This window comes from Aplidium turbinatum, chromosome 11 (genome assembly GCF_918807975.1).
Source record: "Aplidium turbinatum chromosome 11, kaAplTurb1.1, whole genome shotgun sequence".
Taxonomy (NCBI): Eukaryota; Metazoa; Chordata; class Ascidiacea; order Aplousobranchia; family Polyclinidae; genus Aplidium; species Aplidium turbinatum.
The window spans coordinates 14,717,477-14,739,150 of NC_137482.1; the positions used below are offsets into that span (position 1 = coordinate 14,717,477).

The window sequence follows — 21,674 nt, forward strand, 5'->3', positions numbered from 1 at the left end:
ATCTCAATTTTGTCAGATCATAAAAGTGAAAAAGTATAAATGGTAAGTCACACTTTTACAAACTTTAAAATGGCAAATTACGTTGATCCACATGGGTGGCCAATTGTTTTCTTGCAGCAATTGTCTTAATGCATTTTTTACATTTCATTTTGTTCATCTCGTTTCCTCCTTCAGTTTGACTTTGACTGTCTCATCTTTCACCTGTTTGTTTCATGTTATTTTTGAAACACAGAAAAAGGTCTTCTTGCTTATGAGGCAGCAATTCAGGCAACATCTCCCATTTGTTGCAACCAGAATAATGTCTTCATGTGAAAAGATTATATTTACAATGTTGATTTAATGTCATCATACATGACAAGCATTAAATATCATATAAACCTACCTACCAGTAGGCTAAGTGATCTGGTAGGATTACAAAATTACTTTTATTAAGCTCTGTCTTTGGCTTAGACAAGATTTATTGTAGCCTAGTTCAAACAATTACTTAGAGTAACCTTGTCCAATACAAGCCTTGAAGCAGCCGGCGGCCATCGCGGCCATGGCTGCTAAGTAGTGCTTGAATGACCGCCTGTGCTACCTCCTCCGTCGGCCAAGTTTAGCCGCCGGTTTCTTCTAGCCAATTATTTAATTTCGCAATAGAATGATCGTGGATTAAATGTCGAAAATATGTAGTGTCAAAGAGTGACGCAGAATTAGGTCAGCGCATCATAGTCACTACTGTTGTATTGAATATATCCAGCTGCGATCACCAGCGCTGTAAGGCTTGTTTGCAATTCCCGATGTTTATTTTAACAAAGTGTTAATCCGAAGTGCTAATTTACAACGGCTGGCGATATTGTCGTTTTTTTATCGATTCAATGTTGTCGGACATTGAATCGTTGTTAAAAAGGAGAACTAGGTTAGTTGACATCCGTGGGTAAAACACATGTCTTCATAGTTGAGAACGCTGTGGGTTAGTGACTTTACACCCTCAATGGTGACATCATAACGGAATAAATGGTCAGGTTTTATGAAAGGCGGTATGCAGTTGAAACAATTTACTGAGCTGCGAGCAGTGAAAACAATTTAGGGTCGTTAGATGGTCTCGCAATACCGGATTACAATCCCGATAAAGCATTTAATGCGTGGTACAACGATTCTATTGCAGGACGTCGCCCAGACTTCAACAACGCTAAGTGATCATTTTAACATTGTTGCAAGTTTAATGCTATTTACTTGTGCTATCGTTATTGTATTTTGGCCTCCAAGCACGCAGATTTGGCCGCCGAGAAGGAGCTCTCGGTATGCCACGATGGCTGCCGGAAAAAAACACGAGTTTTACGGCCTGCAATATCCACATAAAAATGCAAGTGTTATATGCTAATATTATAAAATAAAATCAGTATATTAAATTAAGAACCGTTGCTCAATTTCCACAGTTCTTATGTAAGAATTTGTAATGAAATTGAATAAGAAATCGAATGCTATGTCTTCAATTAAATTTCAACCGAAAACATCGCATAACAAGCTGTGGACCAACAAAAATATGGTAAGATAAGAATAATACTTCAGAAGTAAAACAAATTGTAAGCCTACTTTGAATTAACATGATGCATAATTATGTATTATGTAATTCATAATTCATAAATTTCTATATATAATAATAATTTATCAAATTTTATATATAATAAATTGAAAATATGTTTGATATGTGTAATGCTGATCTTATAGCCTACTGGTTGCTGGTCATTTTTTCAGCTTCTTGTATTTTTTTCTGAAATTGTAAAGATAAGTAAACATTATTTGAAAAATGTAGGCTCACGTTTTTGTATTATTGATTCAAGTAAGCATTCGTGTGACTAATGTTGACATTAGTTATAAAAGCCTTAAAGGTTACAATAAAAGTAATTTTAGATTATTGTACTTTTACTGTTTGTTTGCAGTGTATGTTTACTGTAACTTAACACTGCTTTCCCACATAATACTTCACTATCTGATTACCATATACAGAAAAGCTACAGCAAACAACACAATAATAGAAGTAAAGAAATAGTAGACCCAGAAGAAGTTAAAGCCAAGAATCAGGTAAACTTTTTTTTGCAAATTTTTTAGACCTAAAGTAATCCGTATTCCAGGCACAGTTTTAGAATGTTGCTGTATCAATTTTAAATGATTTGTGAATGACTTTAGAATTGATTAGCTTATGTTGTAGGAGTTTTACTCCAGTTTTGCAGTATTTTGTATTGCCAACAATAGGTTTAACAAAGTGTTTTAGTAACAGCCCCGTGTAACATTAGCTTCTTATTTCACAGTATTTCTGATGTCAATCATGTTACCTAGTGTGGATGTACATTGTACACAACAGGAGAGCAAATTTTGATTTTGTTTGGGAAGAAATAAACTGTTAATACATCTAGTTTCATATTATGTTATGAATTTTGCAACAGATACTTTTGCAAGATCAGTATAACTGTAGTGTAGTGCCTTACTCTTACAAAACCACTGGCTGTTTGAATGAACTGTTAGTACTATTCATCTTTTCCTAAGGCTGGAATGGTTTAAATTTATATCGTTTTTAGAAATCTTATTGTTTCTAGCAATACATGGATGTACTGAATGATTTGGCTCGTTTGCGAGATCACTACTATTCTGTTTACTTGTCAAAACTGGAAGCAAAGGTAACGAAACAAAGAAAGGAAATTGCTGCAAGGGAAGCAAAAATTAGAGATAGCTTGTTGAAAAAAGAAATAAAAAACGTGAGTAAAAGTGTGTTTTTTTACGTTGAAGTTGTATAAGGTACCGTATGTAAAATGTCTTATTTGTTTTTGACACAATTGTGCGTTCACTAAAAAATATACTGATATGCAACTTTAATAGACTCTCTGATTAATAGCACACTCAGAGAAAGATTTGGTTTTACTGTACAACCAATGTTTTTATTCTGGATATCTGTTTTGAATCTATTCATTAGGATCTCATTAAAACAAACACTTTGAAAAAAAAACTAATTAAAAAAAAAGCCTATGCATTTTGTACTTTAAATGTTAAAAAGGTTAGGCTACTGGTATCGTACATCTTAATTTTTGTCCGAGCTGATGAGGCTTACTTACAATATAATACTGTTTCAATTTCAGACCAAAAAGGCACACACGTTTTCTGTCCGTCTCCCTAAAATCGATGTCACAAATGATACACAATACTTACAGAACGTGCCGAAGTCTCATTATTATCATTTAATTGCTGTCGAAGAGCTGATGAAAAGCAGAGGCCTTCTAAAGCGCAAGTATGTGAAGTAAACTACGCCTCTTAATATCACAGCAACTGCAGTATACCAGCTAGGCCGTATTTATGACGATCGTAAGTTAACGCATTACAACTATTTTCGTCATTCATAGAGAGGAAACTTTATTCGTCCGTCACACTAATGTTTTGGTACGGTATGCTACAGATTTGAAGTGGAGGACTTTTGGAGAAAGGCAAAAGCTGATCACAGTTTTTGGACGAAATCTATCCCAGCATCGATATCACCTGACCGGCTCACTGAGCACATGCTTTCTCGGTACAGTTCGTTGACGGCGCACACCCAGCAAGGTAGGCTACTTTCAAGCATCTGAAAAAATCTGTCATACTTGCCTAGCTATCAAAACCCTTTTTTTCTTTTCCTTTCAAATATAAGGAGACAGATTTTGCAAGCAGCATAATTTCTCGGGAACCACCTAGACAATTGAAACGTATTTTGCAGATGGACCTGCCACAAACAATAATTTTATGAGCCAAGCACCACTGGGCATTATAAAGAAACCAATGGAAGGGGACAAAGAAGAAACGGATCAAAAGAGGTGAACACAACTAAATTTTTGATCTCGTAAAGATGTTAGTTTACCCAGCCATGCCATGTCACTGCTGAATACGTAGTGTAGATCTAGCAGATGAAGTAGTTAGGCTATTATTGTTAAAACATCGCTTTTTTGATTCTGGTCACATTAACTCATAATACTTGCAGTTCACTGATGAATGATGGTTGGCTAAGCTACCTTGACATCTGCAGTAAATCGTCAAGTTTTCATGTTTCATAGATTACAAACACCACCTTTGGTGTTTCCTGACCAGCCTAAGTTTCCGAAGCTTCATTCGTTCAACATGAAGCTCAGCCAGGTAACCATTGTAATTCCTTGATTTGTCAAAAGATTGCATATGCAGTTTTATGTTGTTGAGATAACCCATTTTTCTTAATATGGCGTCAGAGACAAAAAGGAAAGTTCAACCTACAACATTCGATACAAAGCACGGCAATGAAACTGAAGAGGTGGCAAAACCTGAAATGGTTCAAATAACTTCAAAATGTGCATGCCGGGCTGCCGGCCAACGGTTATTTTGGTAGCATAGGTATTAGGTAGATTGCAATCTGTATCAAGCTCTGTCACAAAACCCAAAATTATTTATGAATATAACAGTTAACCTCTCAAATACATGTAGCTCCACACAAAGTGAAATTTCCATGCCTTTTAACTCTTTTTTATTTCTTTAAAAGTAATGTCTAAAAAGACACTATTGATCCAAAAAGAATGTCTAAAAAGACATTATGAAAAGTAACTACGGACAAAGGCCAGTGTTTCGATCTTCCGATCTCTTCAGCGTAGTAAATTGAAAGTGGAAAGTTGTCTTGAAGGTGTTGGTTGAGATGATGATTTGAAACTTGAGTGATTGTTGTGAGACAATGAGACTGGATTTAATTTTTAATTTCGGACTTCAGCGAAACGTAATTTTACCGCCATTTAGAAGGTGTGATTTTTTTGAAAGAATTTGTGCTAAGAAATGACAGGAATTTGTTAAAAATAAAAACTAGAAAAAAAGACAAGAATTTGCAACTGAGCTAGGACATAACAATCATCTGAGATGGATCTAAAATGCAAGAAATTAGATACTAGCGGCACATATAAGTATTAAAATTCAAAAAAAATGAAGGGGTGTACCAGCAAACATCTATAGGATTGGCCCATGATACTAGAGAAGGATCCACAGAGGATACAAACTGATATGAATGAATCAACAAGTGAATAAAAAAATAACAGTTAACTTCTCAAGTACATGTAGCTCCACACAAAGTGAAATTTCCATGCCTTTTAACTCTTTTTTATTTCTTTAAAAGTAATGTCTAAAAAGACATTATTGATCCAAAAAGAATGTCTAAAAAGACATTATGAAAAGTAACTACGGACAAAGGCCAGTGTTTCGATCTTTCTAGATAGTGTTTCGATCTTCCTAGATCTTCCTAGATAGATCGAAACACTGGCCTTTGTCCGTAGTTACTTTTCATAATGTCTTTTTAGACATTCTTTTTGGATCAATAATGTCTTTTTAGACATTACTTTTAATATCAGTTTGTATCCTCTGTGGATCCTTCTCTAGTATCATGGGCCAATCCTATAGATGTTTGCTGGTACACCCCTTCATTTTCTTTGAATTTTAATACTTATATGTGCCGCTAGTATCTAATTTCTTGCATTTTAGATCCATCTCAGATGATTGTTATGTCCTAGCTCAGTTGCAAATTCTTGTCTTTTTTTCTAGTTTTTATTTTTAACAAATTCCTGTCATTTCTTAGCACAAATTCTTTCAAAAAAATCACACCTTCTAAATGGCGGTAAAATTACGTTTCGCTGAAGTCCGAAATTAAAAATTAAATCCAGTCTCATTGTCTCACAACAATCACTCAAGTTTCAAATCATCATCTCAACCAACACCTTCAAGACAACTTTCCACTTTCAATTTACTACGCTGAAGAGATCGGAAGATCGAAACACTGGCCTTTGTCCGTAGTTACTTTTCATAATATCTTTTTAGACATTCTTTTTGGATCAATAATGTCTTTTTAGACATTACTTTTAAAGAAATAAAAAAGAGTTAAAAGGCATGGAAATTTCACTTTGTGTGGAGCTACATGTACTTGAGAGGTTAACTGTTATTTTTTTATTCACTTGTTGATTCATTCATATCAGTTTGTATCCTCTGTGGATCCTTCTCTAGTATCATGGGCCAATCCTATAGATGTTTGCTGGTACACCCCTTCATTTTCTTTTTATTTATGAATGTTCACATTTGAAAACCAGACCAGATCATCGTAGATCTGTTTACCACTCAAACTCTTGCAGCCGATATCAAGCATCAGCAGCTCTAGCAGCATCACACAGGACTCCAGTGCAGCAAGCATTTGCAGCGAAAAATCAGTTTCTTCAACCCGACGTCACGTCATGCATCAGTTGAAACGGGAGGCGTATGACGTCGCTGTCGTCAACACTGCTATGTCAGGAAGGCTTTTACATCGGTTTGTGCTTTTTGGAAAATTTTTGTTTTGTGGACTTGTGATGGCCTAAATTTTACTAGTTTACGAAATAGCATACTCAGTTACGTAAATTGAGTTTTTTGTTTGTATATTTATGTGTAAAAGTTTCCCTCTACAAAGCAAATAAGTTTGGTTGACACAAAGCATTTGGGGCGCTGAGTTTGTAATAGTATATTTACTGAATATTAAGTATTCTTTCTTTTTCGTGTGTCATTTCACCTTGTAGGGTATTGTAAACAAAACGTGCTAAAATGCCATCATTTCCACAGCATCTATGGAAAATAAATAATAAGCCTTTAGCTTAATTAGTCAAATGCCAATCCTCTGAGATAAAATGTGACTGTAAAATATAGCTGCAAGAACCAGGTTAAACCAATGTGGCAATAAGTTATTCCCAGGAAGTCCCCCATTCATTCTAGGGCGTTCCTACTTTCAATATTGATTGGGAATTTTGCGTATTGTGTAGATTGTGATAAAGTGTAACCCCGATTTAAAGATGGCGAAAAAATAGGCAATTTGGCTACGTTAATTTTGTATGGCTACAAATTGTCATTTATTTAATTACTGATAACATTTGTAGTCACGGGATGCAAGTAGATGAGCTCAAACCTATTTCCGAAATCAGTGAAATCTGGTGCGGACAAAGTGAAAACGCTTCCACCTGCTCCACAAAGACCGACCGGACAAAAAAGCGAAGTGAGTGTTTTTTGAGAAAATAACTTAATACATCATGGTCATTGTATCACACGCGATTATTAACATTACGGTACAATCTTTCATCATTTTCATTTGCACCAACACTAGCTAGATTATCTTATTGGTTTGTGTAGCGCGTCACTTTTCCATTAAGAAACCTATTCAGTCTTCACTCCCTAAAACACCAAGTCAACCGATAACAGAGGAAAGGTTAACAGCAATCAATGAAGAATCTTCTTCTTTTCCAGGTAAGGAGTAAAAGAGCATCCGATGCTCGTGATAATGTTTCTTTAATTACTGTGGCAGCTAAGCTTGACTATTGAAGGTCTGCAAAACTGTCCAAAGTCTCGTATAGATTGAAATGTAAAATATGGATTTGCTTTAAAGAGTTTTTCTCCTCAGTCAGAAGATAAACCCTATGACCCTCGTGGGGCACAATTGATCAAATAATTTGTTTCCCAATAAGACGAAACTTGTTAGCGCAATCTCTGCCAGCGAGATTGTATTTGATTCAAACGTAAAAGCGTGATAATTCTGATTCAAAGACGCAGGACAAAAAGATGCAACTTTGAACAGCAGAATATCTCATGGCATTTGCGTTGTATTGTAATAAATACAAGGTAGCCTAAGTCTCGCCTTACCACGGTATGATTTTCGGTTGATATATATATAAAATACAGTTTTTCGCAAATAACGTAAAAACTAAGCCTCCTAGAGCTTAGAGGTGTTACATATACTGTACAAGCCAATATAAAGTCGGCAATTACGAACGTTTTAAGCCTATAACCAAGTCTGTAGGTCATTCCCAAGCCAAAATATGAGTATTTGGAGAGCAATACTTCCTGCGCGTACCCGGAAATCATAAATATGGGTTGAAGGACCCTTTAGGGTCGGCCAATCAGCCCAAAATTTTGTGGGTGTTCTAGTTGGACCATATCGCAACTTTTGGCAAGGGATTGAAAAAATTGGTGATGGTGGTGTGAATCTGCCACGTCCTAGGCCTAGTGGATAGTCTACAACAGGCCTGACAAAATACGTTGTTTGTTGTTGATGTTATCCGACGTAATTTTTTCATAGCCGTTTATGAAATTATTATAAAGAAGGGTTTTTTGAGTGCTTTTATGCAGCTTATGAATCACATAAGAACGACTCGATTACCTCGTAACCTTACAAACTGACTTGTGTTTAAGAACCCATTCAACAGTCGCTATCAATGGACATGATGCTGTTGAACGAAAAGTTAAAGACAAAGGTCAGTGATTTGACGCATAGGCACGGGTTTTGCCATTTGTAGCCTACATTATTGGCTAACCAATAACCATGTTTTACAAACAAATAATCAGCAGTCTGTGTTTGAATACTCTAAGTCTGGTTAGTGATAACGGTCAGTTTTTAGTTTAACCGTTGGTTGAAATCCTAGTTGATTTACAATTTTTAACTATCAAACTCTTGCACTTAGCGGCTTTAACATAAACTTTGACGTCTGGTTGTTATCACCTTACCATGCTATTTGATGTAATATCAATGACTTTATGAAATAAGTGATTTTTACAATGAAAAAAAAACAAAAAAACCATGAGGTCTACTGTTTATTCCGTCTTTTGACATGGAGTATGTTTAAAGTGAGTGTCCTACAAGTCAGCCGTGTGAACTGAGCAAGCAACATTTCAGCAAGTGGCTGAAGTTGGTAAATGATGAAATTGAGTAACTAACAACTGAGCAAGCCATAACTTAGCATGTCACAAGTCAGCAAATGCAGTTTGGCAAGCAATGACCAACCAAGTCCGACGTGGACGCGTAAATCTCAGTTGCTGACTTGGCGGTTAGTTGAAATGCTGAGTGGTCCGACAACCATTCAAAATTACATCGTTTTATTGAAATCTTTCAGGAAGCGAAATCTTCACATACATTTTGGGTCAACTATGTTAACAACGATGACACAAGCATTCTTCCTGCGATCGAAGAGCATATTCCACAGGAGTAAAAAGCTGATGCTTTTGAGGATATCATTTCTTTTATTACCGGTAGTGGCTTATGGTTTATCGTTGTTTGGACTACCGTAAGTTCTTAAAAATATGGGAAATAATGTAGAAAGAACATCTTAGTGGCACTGTACTTTTAATCAATGTTATATGAAACGCAAGAGACGTTTACGTCCAGTCTTCCAGTTTTTGTGTTAATCTAACTTGCATCACGTTTGCAACCAGTCACAAACGCCGGATTTTTTTGAAGGGGCATTGATACTTTTTTAGAATAACGCATTTGTTCTTAATAGCTGGCACAATGTCACGCATTGATTGCGTCAAATTAGGTAGGCACTTTAACGTAGTACACTGTCCGAATTCCATAACGCAATCATGCGTGACGTATATGACATCACTGGTATTTCAGTCACAATTTTCCTTATTAACTCCATTGATTGCAGTCATTAAGATTCTTCTTGCACTCAGTTCAGTTGCAGAAGAAAAAATAGTATTAGCAGAAGGTGGGAATCAAAATTTCGATTGCGTGGGTTCGATTCCCACCTTCTGCTAATACTATTTTTTCTTCTGCAACTGAACTGAGTGCAAGAAGAATCTTAATGACTGCAATCAATGGAGTTAATAAGGCAAATTGTGACTGAAATACCAGTGATGTCATATACGTCACGCATGATTGCGTTATGGAATTCGGACAGTGTACTACATTGAAGTGCCTACCTCTCTTGTCAGTGGAGATTAGAGTTGCCAGATTTTTTTCTACAGTTTATAGCAAAAACGTAGTCTCTTGTAGTTTATTGCCGATTTCGCAAATGAATGGCCAATCGTCTTGGAAAATGTTGAAGAGGGGGAACATGGTTCAATGCCCCCGTTGCGTATGTAGGGTCACTATCGGCTATACTGATACTTCAGCAAATTAAATTCAGCGGTGCCTTTCACTGTGTTAAAGCGAATCACTGTGAAAATTACCACGACCTGTGTAACGGTAACTTTCGTTGTACGAAATTTCAGCTTTGTTCCATCAGTCTGAGCTGAGTTTTGTGATCTGAAGTTACCAAGTCAGACTAACGTTATCTTGATATTTCAACACTGTGTTTTATGTTTAAAAATAAACTTAATTTTATGAGATGCTGCATTGGTTTGTTTTTTCCCCATCATGTGAGCATTAAAAGCACCAATTGTGTTCTAACGGTCTCAGCCACAAGAAGCTTACTGAACAAACACACTTAAAAATGGAATTTCAGCTGTAGACGCATCTTGAAATACAAAAACTTTAGAAGACATTGGAAGCACGGCGAACAGTGAGATTTCGGTATTGGATTAAAAATTGTGTTGACTAACGAACTCTATCGCACACCGAACTTGAGCATGGAATATTTATAAATCGGTTTAGGTATTTAGGCTATTGTAACAAAGTCATACCTAATTCTAAGGCAGTGGTAATCATTTTGTGCAGTGATAAAGTAAGTGTTTTTCTGCCGAATAATAAACAACGCATACTAATCATAAAGCAGATTTCTTATACGTTGCTAGTTTTTTTTATTTACTTTTTCAAAAACGAATCGGCATAAAATAAATTTTGCTTGAAGTTATCTGATGTATATAATAATGTCCGTCTGGTATAGCCGTACGAGCCAGGGGGGGGCAGCCGCCCCCCTGTTGTTTCAAAACGTCGCGAATTCGGGAAAAATCTTGCAATTATTAGGACAAAAATTGCTGTATGAAAAGCTACAAAATTGCATGAATTAAGAAAAACTATAAATTAATATCTTTTACCTATCAAACTAAGTACAGCCTCTTCTTTGCACAAGAAATGTGCCGCAAAATTTTCATTTGGCACACCCGTATTGATGTAGGCTATTGTATTGCATGGTGATCAAACTGTAGTACGAAATGCATTTAACCAACTGCATCATGCCAATTTGGGCAGCCACCAAAATATGTCTCTAATGCTTTTGTGAAACTGCCCAAATCAAAACGCAAAATTTGCTATAGGCCTATAGCTAATTTTATTAATTTTCACAAATGCATCGTGTTGATTTGGGCAGCTGAAAACATGAAATTATCTGATTAGCCTGTTTATGCAACTACCCAAATTAGCATTTCGAGGCAGTTTCCCCAAAATGAACAAACTCATTAATTTTTCCCATTTACATAACTGTATGGTGATAGATTTGGGCAACAAAAAATATGAAATTATCTGATCATAGTCTATTTATAAAACTGCCCAAATTGGCATGATGCAGTTGCCTCGGCATCAAAATTTACAAAGTCTTCAATTTTTTTCATAATATCCATAAATGCATCATGTTGATTTGGGCAACTACAAAATATGAATTTATATAAATCTGGTGAATATTTTATAAAACAATTCGGGTGGAGAGGTTACAGTACTTTTTCAACCATAAAAGGCATAGCTAAGCAACACCACAACATTTAACAAAAAAATGTTATAGGCAGGCGCGGATTTATGGGGGGGGCCCGGGCCCCCCCCCGAAATTTTGTGAGAAATTGTTGAATGGTTTGATATGCTTTTAAACAGCTGATATTAGTCCTACAGCGGACTTACAACCTCCCCTTTGGCACGCGTGTGACGTCACGATATTGAGAATGATGCTTTCAGTCTCCATGTCTCTAAAACAAAGTTTGCCTAGTTTTAAGCGAAACTGCATTAAAAGAGCGAGTTTTGCCAATACCAAACATTCAAACATCTCAGCCAAGAATTAGCAACAAGAAAACATAGAGACTTAGCTTTATCACCGAAAAAATGCCGAAGAAAACACGATCTTATCCTTTTGCTATGCCACCGGACAGCACCATTTTACAGGAATATTTATACCCATATTTTTGTTGAAAATGCTCTCAGAATGCACCAAATTCAAAGTAATTTTTCAAAATTTTCTGGGGGAGGCCCCCCAGACCCCCCGCCACTGGGTGTCGCCTTTGGCGAACACGCCGTCGGGCTTCGCCCGCCGGTCGTCGAAACCCCCCAAATTCATGGCTACGCCACTGATTGTTCATATCTGTTTTATCTTTTTCTTACTTTTTAATTCATTTTCAATTTTTCTGCCTCCCCCCCAAAAAAAAATCCTAGATCCGCGCCTGGTTATAGGCTACCTGTGAAATGTAATGTTAATGTTGTGGTGTTACTTAGCTTTGTTTGTTACTTTTATAAAACTACCCAAATTAAAATGATGCAGTTGCGCCACAAAATAAAAAAATATATTTAGTTTGTTTATGCAACTGTGTCATGTTAATTTCACCAACATTTAAAATGCTACTGCTGATATATATAATCTCAAACCAAACATAATATATTCATTTCTTTCAAAGCTTTCCAAACTCAAAACCGGCCATGCAAGCTGGCAAAATATTTGCTTTGCAAGATCTTGTGTGAAACATGGCAGCTCCACTTTTTTTTATCAATATCTTGACTTCTTTTCTGTGGAGACAGATCCAGTTGTTTGCATTAACTTGGCATGCTTTTTCTGGTTGCAAAAAAAATGTTGGCAAGCTTAGTGTTTATGCTACTTTCAGTTTTTTTACATTATTAAGACAAAGATTATTAGGCTACATATACTTTTAAACCAACGATGTAGTTCTTAAAACCGAGCTGGTGAATTGCATTATTATTCTGTACAGTAGCCTACAGTAAAGTGGTAAATTTCAGTGCATATTTCTTTTGATCAATGTTTACTAATTTCACGGCCACACCTTATGTTTTTGCATTGCTGTCTGAGGTCCATCACACCAGTTGGAGGATTATTTATGTGTGTACTGTGTAACGGTCTATAAAATATATGCAAAAATTGTACAATTAATCATCAGCAACATAGTCAGTCTCTTTGTGTGTCTCAAGGCCGTTGCCTTAAGCATCACGCAAGGGTTGCTCTGTTGTTGAACTTGGCCAAGTCTCAAGCCGAGCTCTCTGCTTTCAGACCGTTTTTGTTTTGTTTTATTATCTTTATCCTGCATTGCGGGAAAGCGGACTTGAGCGCTATGCATCGGTGTACGCCTTCCGACGTACACCTGACCCACGCTGCAGCCGACTGTAATGTCTGTTTCCGGTTGTCTACTCTACTTATGACTTAAATTTGGTACTACCCATTACTCGAAATCGATCACTGGGTAGAGGCAATTATCGTAAAGTTTCTTGCCCGGAGAAACAACAGCAAGTGCGGGTGGCTGGAGTCGAACATGCAGGCTCTCGACTGCGAGCCCAACGCGCTAACCACTCGGCCACTGCTGGCGACGTGGTGTCATTCAAAAAGATGCTTAATTAGGGTGAGACATCCTAGAATCTAAAGTAAAATGTGCAAACTTGGGTTTTATTATATTATCATGAGTGCATTTATATTGTCCAATTACAAATATACTCAATTTCAAAATTTCCTTTCAGAGAATGCTGGGTGTAATATTAGAAAATTAGGTGGGTATATTTTCTTGCCTGTAATTCTCATTAAAGGATTCTTGTATGTATTCCTGCAGTAAATGCAAACAATAATACAGTACATTATGGTAAGTAGGCTACTAATATATTTCCTGTTGCTGATTTTCCTGATATGATTTGTGCAATCATATAACTGCAGACAGGCTGCATTGTTTCAAGGCCAAGTTCAACAACAGAGCAACCCTTGCGTGATGCTTAAGGCAACGGCCTTGAGACACACAAAGAGACTGACTATGTTGCTGATGATTAATTGTACAATTTATTATTGTCGGCAGCAGTGGCCGAGTGGTTAGCGCGTTGGGCTCGCAGTCGAGAGCCTGCATGTTCGACTCCAGCCACCCGCACTTGCTGTTGTTTCTCTTGGCAAGAAACTTTACGATAATTGCCTCTACCCAGTGATCCAATTCGAGCAATGGGTATAGTACCAAATTAAAGTCATAAGTATAGTAGATAACCGGAAACAGACATTGCAGTCGGCTGCAGCGTGGGTCAGGTGTACGTCGGAAGGCGTAGCCTACACCGATGCATAGCGCTCAAGTCCGCTTTCGCGCAATGCAGGATAAAGATAATAAAACAAAACAAAAAAAAAAAAACTTCAAGGTCTATTAATCAGTGCACTTGGTCTATATAGGTCTAATTTTAACCAGCAGCCTACCTTAGGCTATACTTTTTATACAGAATATTTAAGTGGGGTTGTTTTTTATTTGTAAACAATATTTGTTACTCCTAGCTACCATGCCAAAGTGCAGAAGCATCGAGCAATGCACAAGCAAGGTATCTTCAAGGATAAATTCAGTTGTTCCATCTTGATTACTTTGGTAAGAAATTCTAGCTAGCAAGTGATCTTGTTACGTTAGTTTTTCACTGTTATCATGCACCGCATACATTATATTTAACTCGACCTGTTATCAGCCGGGACCTGATGGTCCCGCCCTTCACTAGTTTTGAAATTTTATATAGAAGGAATTCTCCTAAAGCGCTGATATTTCTTGACTTTTACTTTTTATCATTTGAGCATCGTTTAAACCTAATTTGGTTATTTTTGGAACATTATGTGGTTCACAATAAGCATTTTGTCACAGGTTGTTCAGAAATTTTGTCTAAATTCCTATATTTTTGGCAATCGGCCTCGAAATGACTCATCGCTTCTGCTATTGTGTACACAGTGGCCGCAGTCAACCGCGAGTCAAGTCATCAATCACACATTTAAACTTAGAACTAAACGCAATGGAACTCATAGTGTAATTTATTGTTTTATCTAAATCCCAGGCAGTTTTTGTTGCGTCATTGCACAATCTCGGCAAGTGAAGTTGACCAGTTTTTACGAAGATTCGACGTGTTCAAAACATGAAAAGCAAACTTTGGCTACTAGGAATAATCCGTTACTTTAGTTTAGTATTTACACTTTTCTACTTCTGAAAAGAAAAACAAGGCTAATCACAACCGAATCATCAACCACAGTTATCCACAAAGCGTTGTACCATTATGTGTAGACGACATCAGAGGAACGGGTTATTCCAAAAAAAGAAATAATCTCGGCAAAGTTTCTGATCGTCGCTCCAAATGCAATATGCCTTTTTGCACAAAGCACATATTGAAACTATGTATGTCATGCCATTCATGACATGTAGGCTACAGTTGAGAAGGAGCGATCTTCCCGGCGTAAGCACTACCTGACTACTCACAACAGAAAAGCGAGCATTGTGTTTCTCTAAATGCTTGTAAACTGGATTTTTCATAACTCCACGATCATTTGTGTGTTGAACCAGAATTGTGGTACATTTCATTTTTAATTATGTAAAAGTAAAATTAACTATTCTTGCATTGTCTCGACATTGCCAGACTCAAGTTAAACAACCCAGACAGAAAAACCAGTCATTTTTACATTGATTCAACGTCTGAAAAATGACGGGTTTTGCTGTCTGGGAAATTTAGCTAAAAGCAGCAGCCCAGGCAGAAAAGTTGGCTTTTATATCGTTTCAACGTTTAGCTACATTGAAAAGTATCAAAAAGAAGCTTTTTTTCTGATTCTAAAACATTTTGGCAGGTTGAAATGAAAGCTACACTCTATGTTATGAAATGAAACGCCTGAAAAAACAGCTGACTGGAAATCGTGTTACCTATACTTCTAACCCAGCCAGTAAATCAACCACTTTCAACAATGATTCGACGTCTGCAGACGTTAAATAAATGTAAAAAGGACCAATTTTGCTGGCTGGAAAAGAATGTGATAACCTAGAGTTCTTTCAACCAGAAAATCAATCTGCGAAGGTTAAATCAATGTAAAAAAATGATTTGCTGGCTGGGACGCGACAACTATTTTATGCTTTCATTCATCTTGATTTGTCATGAGAGATACTGCGATGCTATGCAGCCATGACCACATGTGGAGAACCTATCAGTGCACCTATCAGTGCAATTCATCACAATAAACTCAAAATCGCTTGATGTAGTATGAATATGAAAAATACTGTATTTATTGTAGGAAAAAATAATTTGTTTCAAAGTATTTTTTTGAATGGTCACAAAATCATCAAAATTAAAATTCGAACGAAAAAAATCGGACATAAAATGACTAAATGCCAGCAAAATTCGCGTTTTTAGAGCTTTTTTGCAACATATGTCTTCAGAATACACAAACTAAGCATTTATTTCGAAAACAAATAATTACAATATAAAATAAAAGCATTTGATTATGTGCATGCCAATTTTCTCAAATGTGCGATATTTAGCGGCTGAGTTATAACCCATTAATCAGGGCGTGGCCAAATGGTCCCGTCTCGTGGTTTTCGCGTGTCTTTGACACGAATACCAGAAAGGGTTAAGCAATTTTTATAAAAGCGTACGTACAGATTTGGGCAAATTTACGTTCTGACCCCCCAAAATGGTTTGGTCTCGTACGGCTATGCCGTCTGGGCTTTTATCAAGTCATTTACACAGTAAACATGAGTGTTTGCAGTGAGACATGAGACCACTTGCAGACAACCGCTTGTACGTCAAACTACCAGTGACTGCTTGCACATCAACATGAATATGCCACCTCTCTCTGCAATCTGCATGCAACCCAAACCCTGCTCTTTTGAAGTGGATGGACGATAAAAACTGTAAAGTTAAAAATCGCCAAAAGTAGGAAAGCAAGAGTGGTTTGCAAAAGTTTTTTATAATTAATGGTAACAAAAGTGCGATTTCAGACAAGCAAAAACAATTCAACGCAAATTTTAAAAAAAGTTAATTTCCTCTTTCCTACCAAAATTAATATTCAATGTAGGCTATGGAACCTTGGCCGGTGGTGTGCCACTCCTTGCCCAATGCGATTGCAACCTTTTATGAGTTAAGTTAGACTTCCCGTGAAAGCATCGAGTAAGGGCTGATGGAGTGAGGTGCCACTCCGTGCCGTGAAAGCATCGAACCCGGGCTGATGGAGTGAGGTGCCACTCCACTAACCGCTACGCCACTCCTTGCCCAATGCGATTGTAGCCTTTTATGAATTAAGTTAGACTTCCTGCAAAAGCACCGAGTATCGAACCCGGGCTGGTGGAGTGAGGTGCCACTCCACTAACCGCTACGCCACTTCTTGCCCAATGCGATTGTAGCCTTTCATGAGTTAAGTTAGACTTCCCGTGAAAGCACCGAGTATCGAACCCTGGCCGGTGGAGTGAGGTGGCACTCCACTAACCGCTACGCCACTCCTTGCCCAATGCGATTGTAGCCTTTTATGAGTTAAGTTAGACTTCCGTGACATCACTCAGTATCGAACCCTGGCTGGTGGAGTGAGGTAATATTCCACTAACCGCTACGCCACTCCTTGCCCAATGCGATGCCACTTGGCCTTTGCCCAATGCGATGCCACTTGCTCCCCAGCACTCAGCATGGAACCTTGGCCGGTGGTGTGAGATGCCACTCCACTAACCGCTACGCTACGCCCAATGCGATTGTAGCCTTTTATGAGTTAAGTTAGATTTTCCGTGACATCATTCAGTATCGAACCCGGGCTGGTGGAGTGAGGTGCCACTCCTTGCCCAATGCGATTGTAGCCTTTTATGAGTTAAGTTAGACTTCCCGTGAAAGTACCGAGTATCGAACCCGGGCTGGTGGAGTGAGGTGCCACTCCACTAACCGCTACGCCACTCCTTGCCCAATGCGATTGTAGCCTTTTATGAGTTAAGTCAGACTTCCTGTGAAAGCACCGAGTATCGAACCCGGGCTGGTGGAGTGAGGTGCCACTCCACTAACCGCTATGCCACTCCTTGCCCAATGCGATGCCACTTGGGCAAGGTGTGTAAGATGCCAATGCGCATTGGGTAAGATGCCACTTGCCCCCAGCACTCAGTATGGAACCTTGGCCGGTGGTGTGAGGTGCCACTCTACTAACCGCTACGCTACGCCCAATGCGATTGTAGCCTTTTATGAGTTAAGTTAGACTTTCCGTGACATCATTCAGTATCGAACCCTGGCCGGTGGAGTGAGGCGCCACTCCACTAACCGCTACGCCACTCCTTACCCAATGCGATTGTAGTCTTTTATGAGTTAAGTTAGACTTCCCAGTATCGAACCCTGACTGGTGGAGTGAGCTGTCACTCCACTAACCGCTGCGCCACTCCTTGCCCAATGTGATTGTAGCCTTTTATGAGTTAAGTTAGACTTCCCGTGAAAGCACCGAGTATCGAACCCGGGCCGGTGGAGTGAGGCGCCGCTCCACTAACCGCTACGCCACTCCTTGCCCAATGCCTCGTGACAGCACCGAGTATCGAACCCTGGTCGGTGGAGTGAGATGCCACTTCACTAACCGCTACGCCACTTCTTGCCCAATGCGATTGTAGCCTTTTATAAGTTAAGTTAGACTTCCCGTGGCAGGGTCTGCTACTATTCGGTGAGTCCGATTCGGTGAGTTCCTAACCTCTAACCCTAACCCCAAACCCTTAAACGGCAATGATAACTAGGCTACGGTACCCGATAATTTAAAAAGAAAATTGAAAAAATCCCCCGTTAAGGGATCGGACTCACCGAAACGGGCCATTCCGCCCGTGGCAGCACTCAGTAAGCCTACAATACATCACATCGGTTTCTTGATAAATAACCTATAGTTCTCCTGCTGAAAACCTCTGTTGTGTTTTTCAAAGTTTTTCTTGATGTGACATCACATCAAAAGCGGTTTTAATTAAACCAATCAAGTGCTTTAACTGGCTTCAAATTTTTTTTAAGTATTTGTTAACATTTTTCATCTGTTTTACTTATCAAAATGCAACTTGATTGGTTATCGCCTTCAAAAAACACTGGATTTTGTACAGTAGCCTAAATGAAACTGTGATGCACAGCACAGCAAGCAAAACCAAGAGCGAAATAATAGGAAAAGCTGCTTTTGCTTAGTTTGCAATTTCATAATTTTCACGCCATGTGGTATCATGTAACTGTTTTCTCAGAAAATGTGCAGTGATAAAAACTCCTTAGAATTAGGTATTATCAAAGTGCATGTAATGGGGAAATTTGTACACTTCAAGGCATTTGCAAACGTGATATCACAGGTGGTATAAAACACTCAGCTCTAAAAGTTGCCTTTTATAACACGTGCGACGTTGAAATGATGTAAAAACTAAATGGTTTGCTGTTTTCGAACAGTCTCGCCAGGACGTTACCAACCACAAGTGTAAAATGGACAGATCTTTACAAATAGATTATCCTGCATCCACTTTGATAGTTAGGTTGATGTCAGTGTATCTATGCGCTATAATATCATCTCCCACAAACAAGCTGTTGCAAAATTGTTAAATGCCAATACGTGGTCCCTTCTGTGAGTTGCAAATTACAAATGAAAAGGCGAAACGAAATTCATCAAAAAGTCAGAGAACAAGACTACATTCACGACGTTTAACGAACTACACTCATCACTAAGACAAATGATAGCCGTGTTGCACAAACAAAATACGTCGAAACGGAAAGTGAGATTAAGTATTCTGGAACTCTGCCTCTACAAGTATACGAAACTACCAGGTGAAGCTCTGAAGCTGAAGCTCCGAAACTGAAGCTCTGCAAGCAGCTTTCCCAGTCCGAGGATAAAGATTCAATCAATCGATTCAAAGCCTTTAGAAATAAGCGAAACTGCCAGGAATAAAGTATCGTGGTTATCGGTATCTCGGTTATGATGCTCATCCACAAAAGGAAAGCGCCGATTGCATTTTTTAATGAAAAACTTGCATTTTTTAATGAAAAACGAAATTGGAGACGGTCCGACTTCTGCAATATCACACGTATGTTCGTCAAAATATTGATGCCAAGAGCAAACATAGGTAACAAAATCAAATGAACGTTTTCGATGTAAACGTTTCTGTGGGTACAACGTCATACATATTGTACAGTATAAAAACATGCCACTACGGATTAGCTATTTCATGCTAGTTAGACATAAAAAAATCAGTTGTCATTTGTTAACTTGTTGCAAAAGGCACCACAGCTGAGACGACAACATTAGCACTCATGAGCTAGAACAGGTTCTTGTTTATATTATACAAGTAGTAGCCTATAGGCCTTCTAATGCAAAAACTAGTCAACCATAACACTTATCCAGGTTTTTATGTTTACATTACCTGAATACCGGTATATAGTTTATCCAATACGTTATTTCTTATTTTTGAGTCTAAATATTATGAGGGATGGTGGAACTTGTTGATAAAGTTTCTGTTACTGTGATACAATGTAGTTGGGACTCCTTAAGTATTAAAACAGTTACAGGCCTACACAGAAAATGCTCGTGATGATACAAACGAAAATAACACGACAATGCAACAAATAAATTTATCTCTAATACGTGGGTTAAAAAACATAAACTTTATAATTTTCCTTTTTTTTTCATGCTATCATATTCATTCGATAGTTCTTCCTTAAATTTAGCAAGAAATCTGTTTTGATTGTTTTTGTGATTCAAATTAGTTTTCTTTTGAATTCCTGACAGTCCACCAGCCTGTAGTAAAAAAAATATGTTTTAACAAAATATAACTTCAAATTTTTAATAAGCTTAAAGAATGGAGACTGAAAGTGAACAAGCCACCATGTTTCTTATATCCTACACTGATCCTCAGAATAGCATTGGCTTTACTATAATAGACCAAAATGAATTTTACTTTCAACTGCTTTAGTGCAGATGTGTACTATTGAGAAATGATTTCTTTATTGTAAGTGTACTCTTTAAAAACTAATATACCCCATAAATGTCTGTACTAAAACTCAAGCAAGATCTGTTTGCCTAAACCAATAATTGGTGGAGACCTAAGTAGTACGGTAGTAACCTGCCAATACTTTTACTTTAGATTTCTTGCTAAGCTCAAGCAAACAAAACTTAATTCATCGCAGTTAGTTCAAATTACCTGTGGAAAAAAGCAATATATAATATAAAATGCCGGCATTTAATTTCTTTACAAGTCGATAAAATGTATACCATATAAGTGTGTAGGCTCACCTTTACTCTATGATACAATCCAACAGAGATTTGTGCAGCTCGTCGCATAAGCTTTGTTTCTGACAAACTTTCAACAACTTGTGGGTGGCCAGTCAACATGGCAAGCAGCCTCCTTAATGGCATTTTTACTGCTAAAAATGTACCCGCAATGCGGTACAGTATAACACAACGCTGTACGGTCAGAAATCTAGAAACTAAAACAATACAACCTATTCAAAACAAACACTTTTTTTACTTTATCAAAGAAGTTGTAGCGGCACAGTTAGTAGTAATCTGCCCATACAGAGCTGTAATCAGTACCAGTCGTCCGAGTCTACAAAACAAAATGGTTCTACAGTGTTTTATGATCACTGACTAACAAATACATATATACTTGTTTGTAAAAATGGCCAAAACAATGGCATAACCAAAGTTTATTTCAAGCCGAAAACTTATTGAAAAATCTCTACCCTTTCAGAAGGCTTCTTTGAAAGTATAATGCCAGCATTTCTGTACAGGGTCATCAATAATTAACGTTACAACTTCAAACAACTGCATTTAACATCAATATTTAACATTACAATTTTAATAAATTGAATATTTCTCGATTTTATATTTTTTAGGCCTAAATTTTATAGGCCATGAATAAAAATTTGAATAAAAGAATAGCTATTGTAGAGCTTTTCAAATCAGGCAAGTCAAGGAGTGATATTTGTAAGGACTTAAAAATTAACAGAATGTTGGCCTGGAAAACTCTCAAAAGGCACAAAGAAACTGGAAATGTCAAAAATCGACCTG

At 37.6% G+C, this 21,674-nt stretch overlaps 2 protein-coding genes across 2 annotated transcripts; one reads left to right on the forward strand and one right to left on the reverse strand.

The window, feature by feature from the left end:
• Positions 1-1,438: 1,438 nt before the first annotated feature.
• On the forward strand, positions 1,439-9,438 carry LOC145780066 (uncharacterized). The gene is made up of 12 exons (XM_082591778.1): positions 1,439-1,528; positions 1,990-2,064; positions 2,577-2,735; positions 3,114-3,262; positions 3,428-3,570; positions 3,722-3,818; positions 4,056-4,134; positions 6,132-6,304; positions 6,903-7,018; positions 7,153-7,266; positions 8,209-8,270; positions 8,907-9,438. The coding sequence occupies exons 1-12, from the start codon at positions 1,439-1,441 to the stop codon at positions 9,000-9,002; spliced, it is 1,353 nt and encodes a 450-aa protein (XP_082447904.1). The 3' UTR covers positions 9,003-9,438.
• Positions 9,439-15,895: 6,457 nt separating this feature from the next.
• On the reverse strand, positions 15,896-21,100 carry LOC145779893 (uncharacterized). The gene is made up of 2 exons (XM_082591564.1): positions 20,898-21,100; positions 15,896-20,402 (listed from the first exon to the last, which is right to left on the reverse strand). The coding sequence occupies exons 1-2, from the start codon at positions 21,018-21,020 to the stop codon at positions 20,271-20,273; spliced, it is 255 nt and encodes an 84-aa protein (XP_082447690.1). The 5' UTR covers positions 21,021-21,100; the 3' UTR covers positions 15,896-20,270.
• Between the last annotated feature and the right edge of the window lie 574 nt (positions 21,101-21,674).

What these genes read in the sequence shown, in the direction of transcription:
- LOC145779893 (XM_082591564.1), bottom strand. Translation starts at nt 21,020, where the DNA reads ATGCCATTAAGGAGGCTGCTTGCCATGTTGACTGGCCACCCACAAGTT. An exon ending in GATTGTATCATAGAGTAAAG is followed by an intron (nt 20,403 to 20,897) that starts GTGAGCCTACAC and finishes TTTTTACTACAG; the next exon opens with GCTGGTGGACTGTCAGGAAT.
- LOC145780066 (XM_082591778.1), top strand. Translation starts at nt 1,439, where the DNA reads ATGAAATTGAATAAGAAATCGAATGCTATGTCTTCAATTAAATTTCAA. An exon ending in TCAGGAAGGCTTTTACATCG is followed by an intron (nt 6,305 to 6,902) that starts GTTTGTGCTTTT and finishes TAACATTTGTAG; the next exon opens with TCACGGGATGCAAGTAGATG. An exon ending in CGACCGGACAAAAAAGCGAA is followed by an intron (nt 7,019 to 7,152) that starts GTGAGTGTTTTT and finishes TGGTTTGTGTAG; the next exon opens with CGCGTCACTTTTCCATTAAG.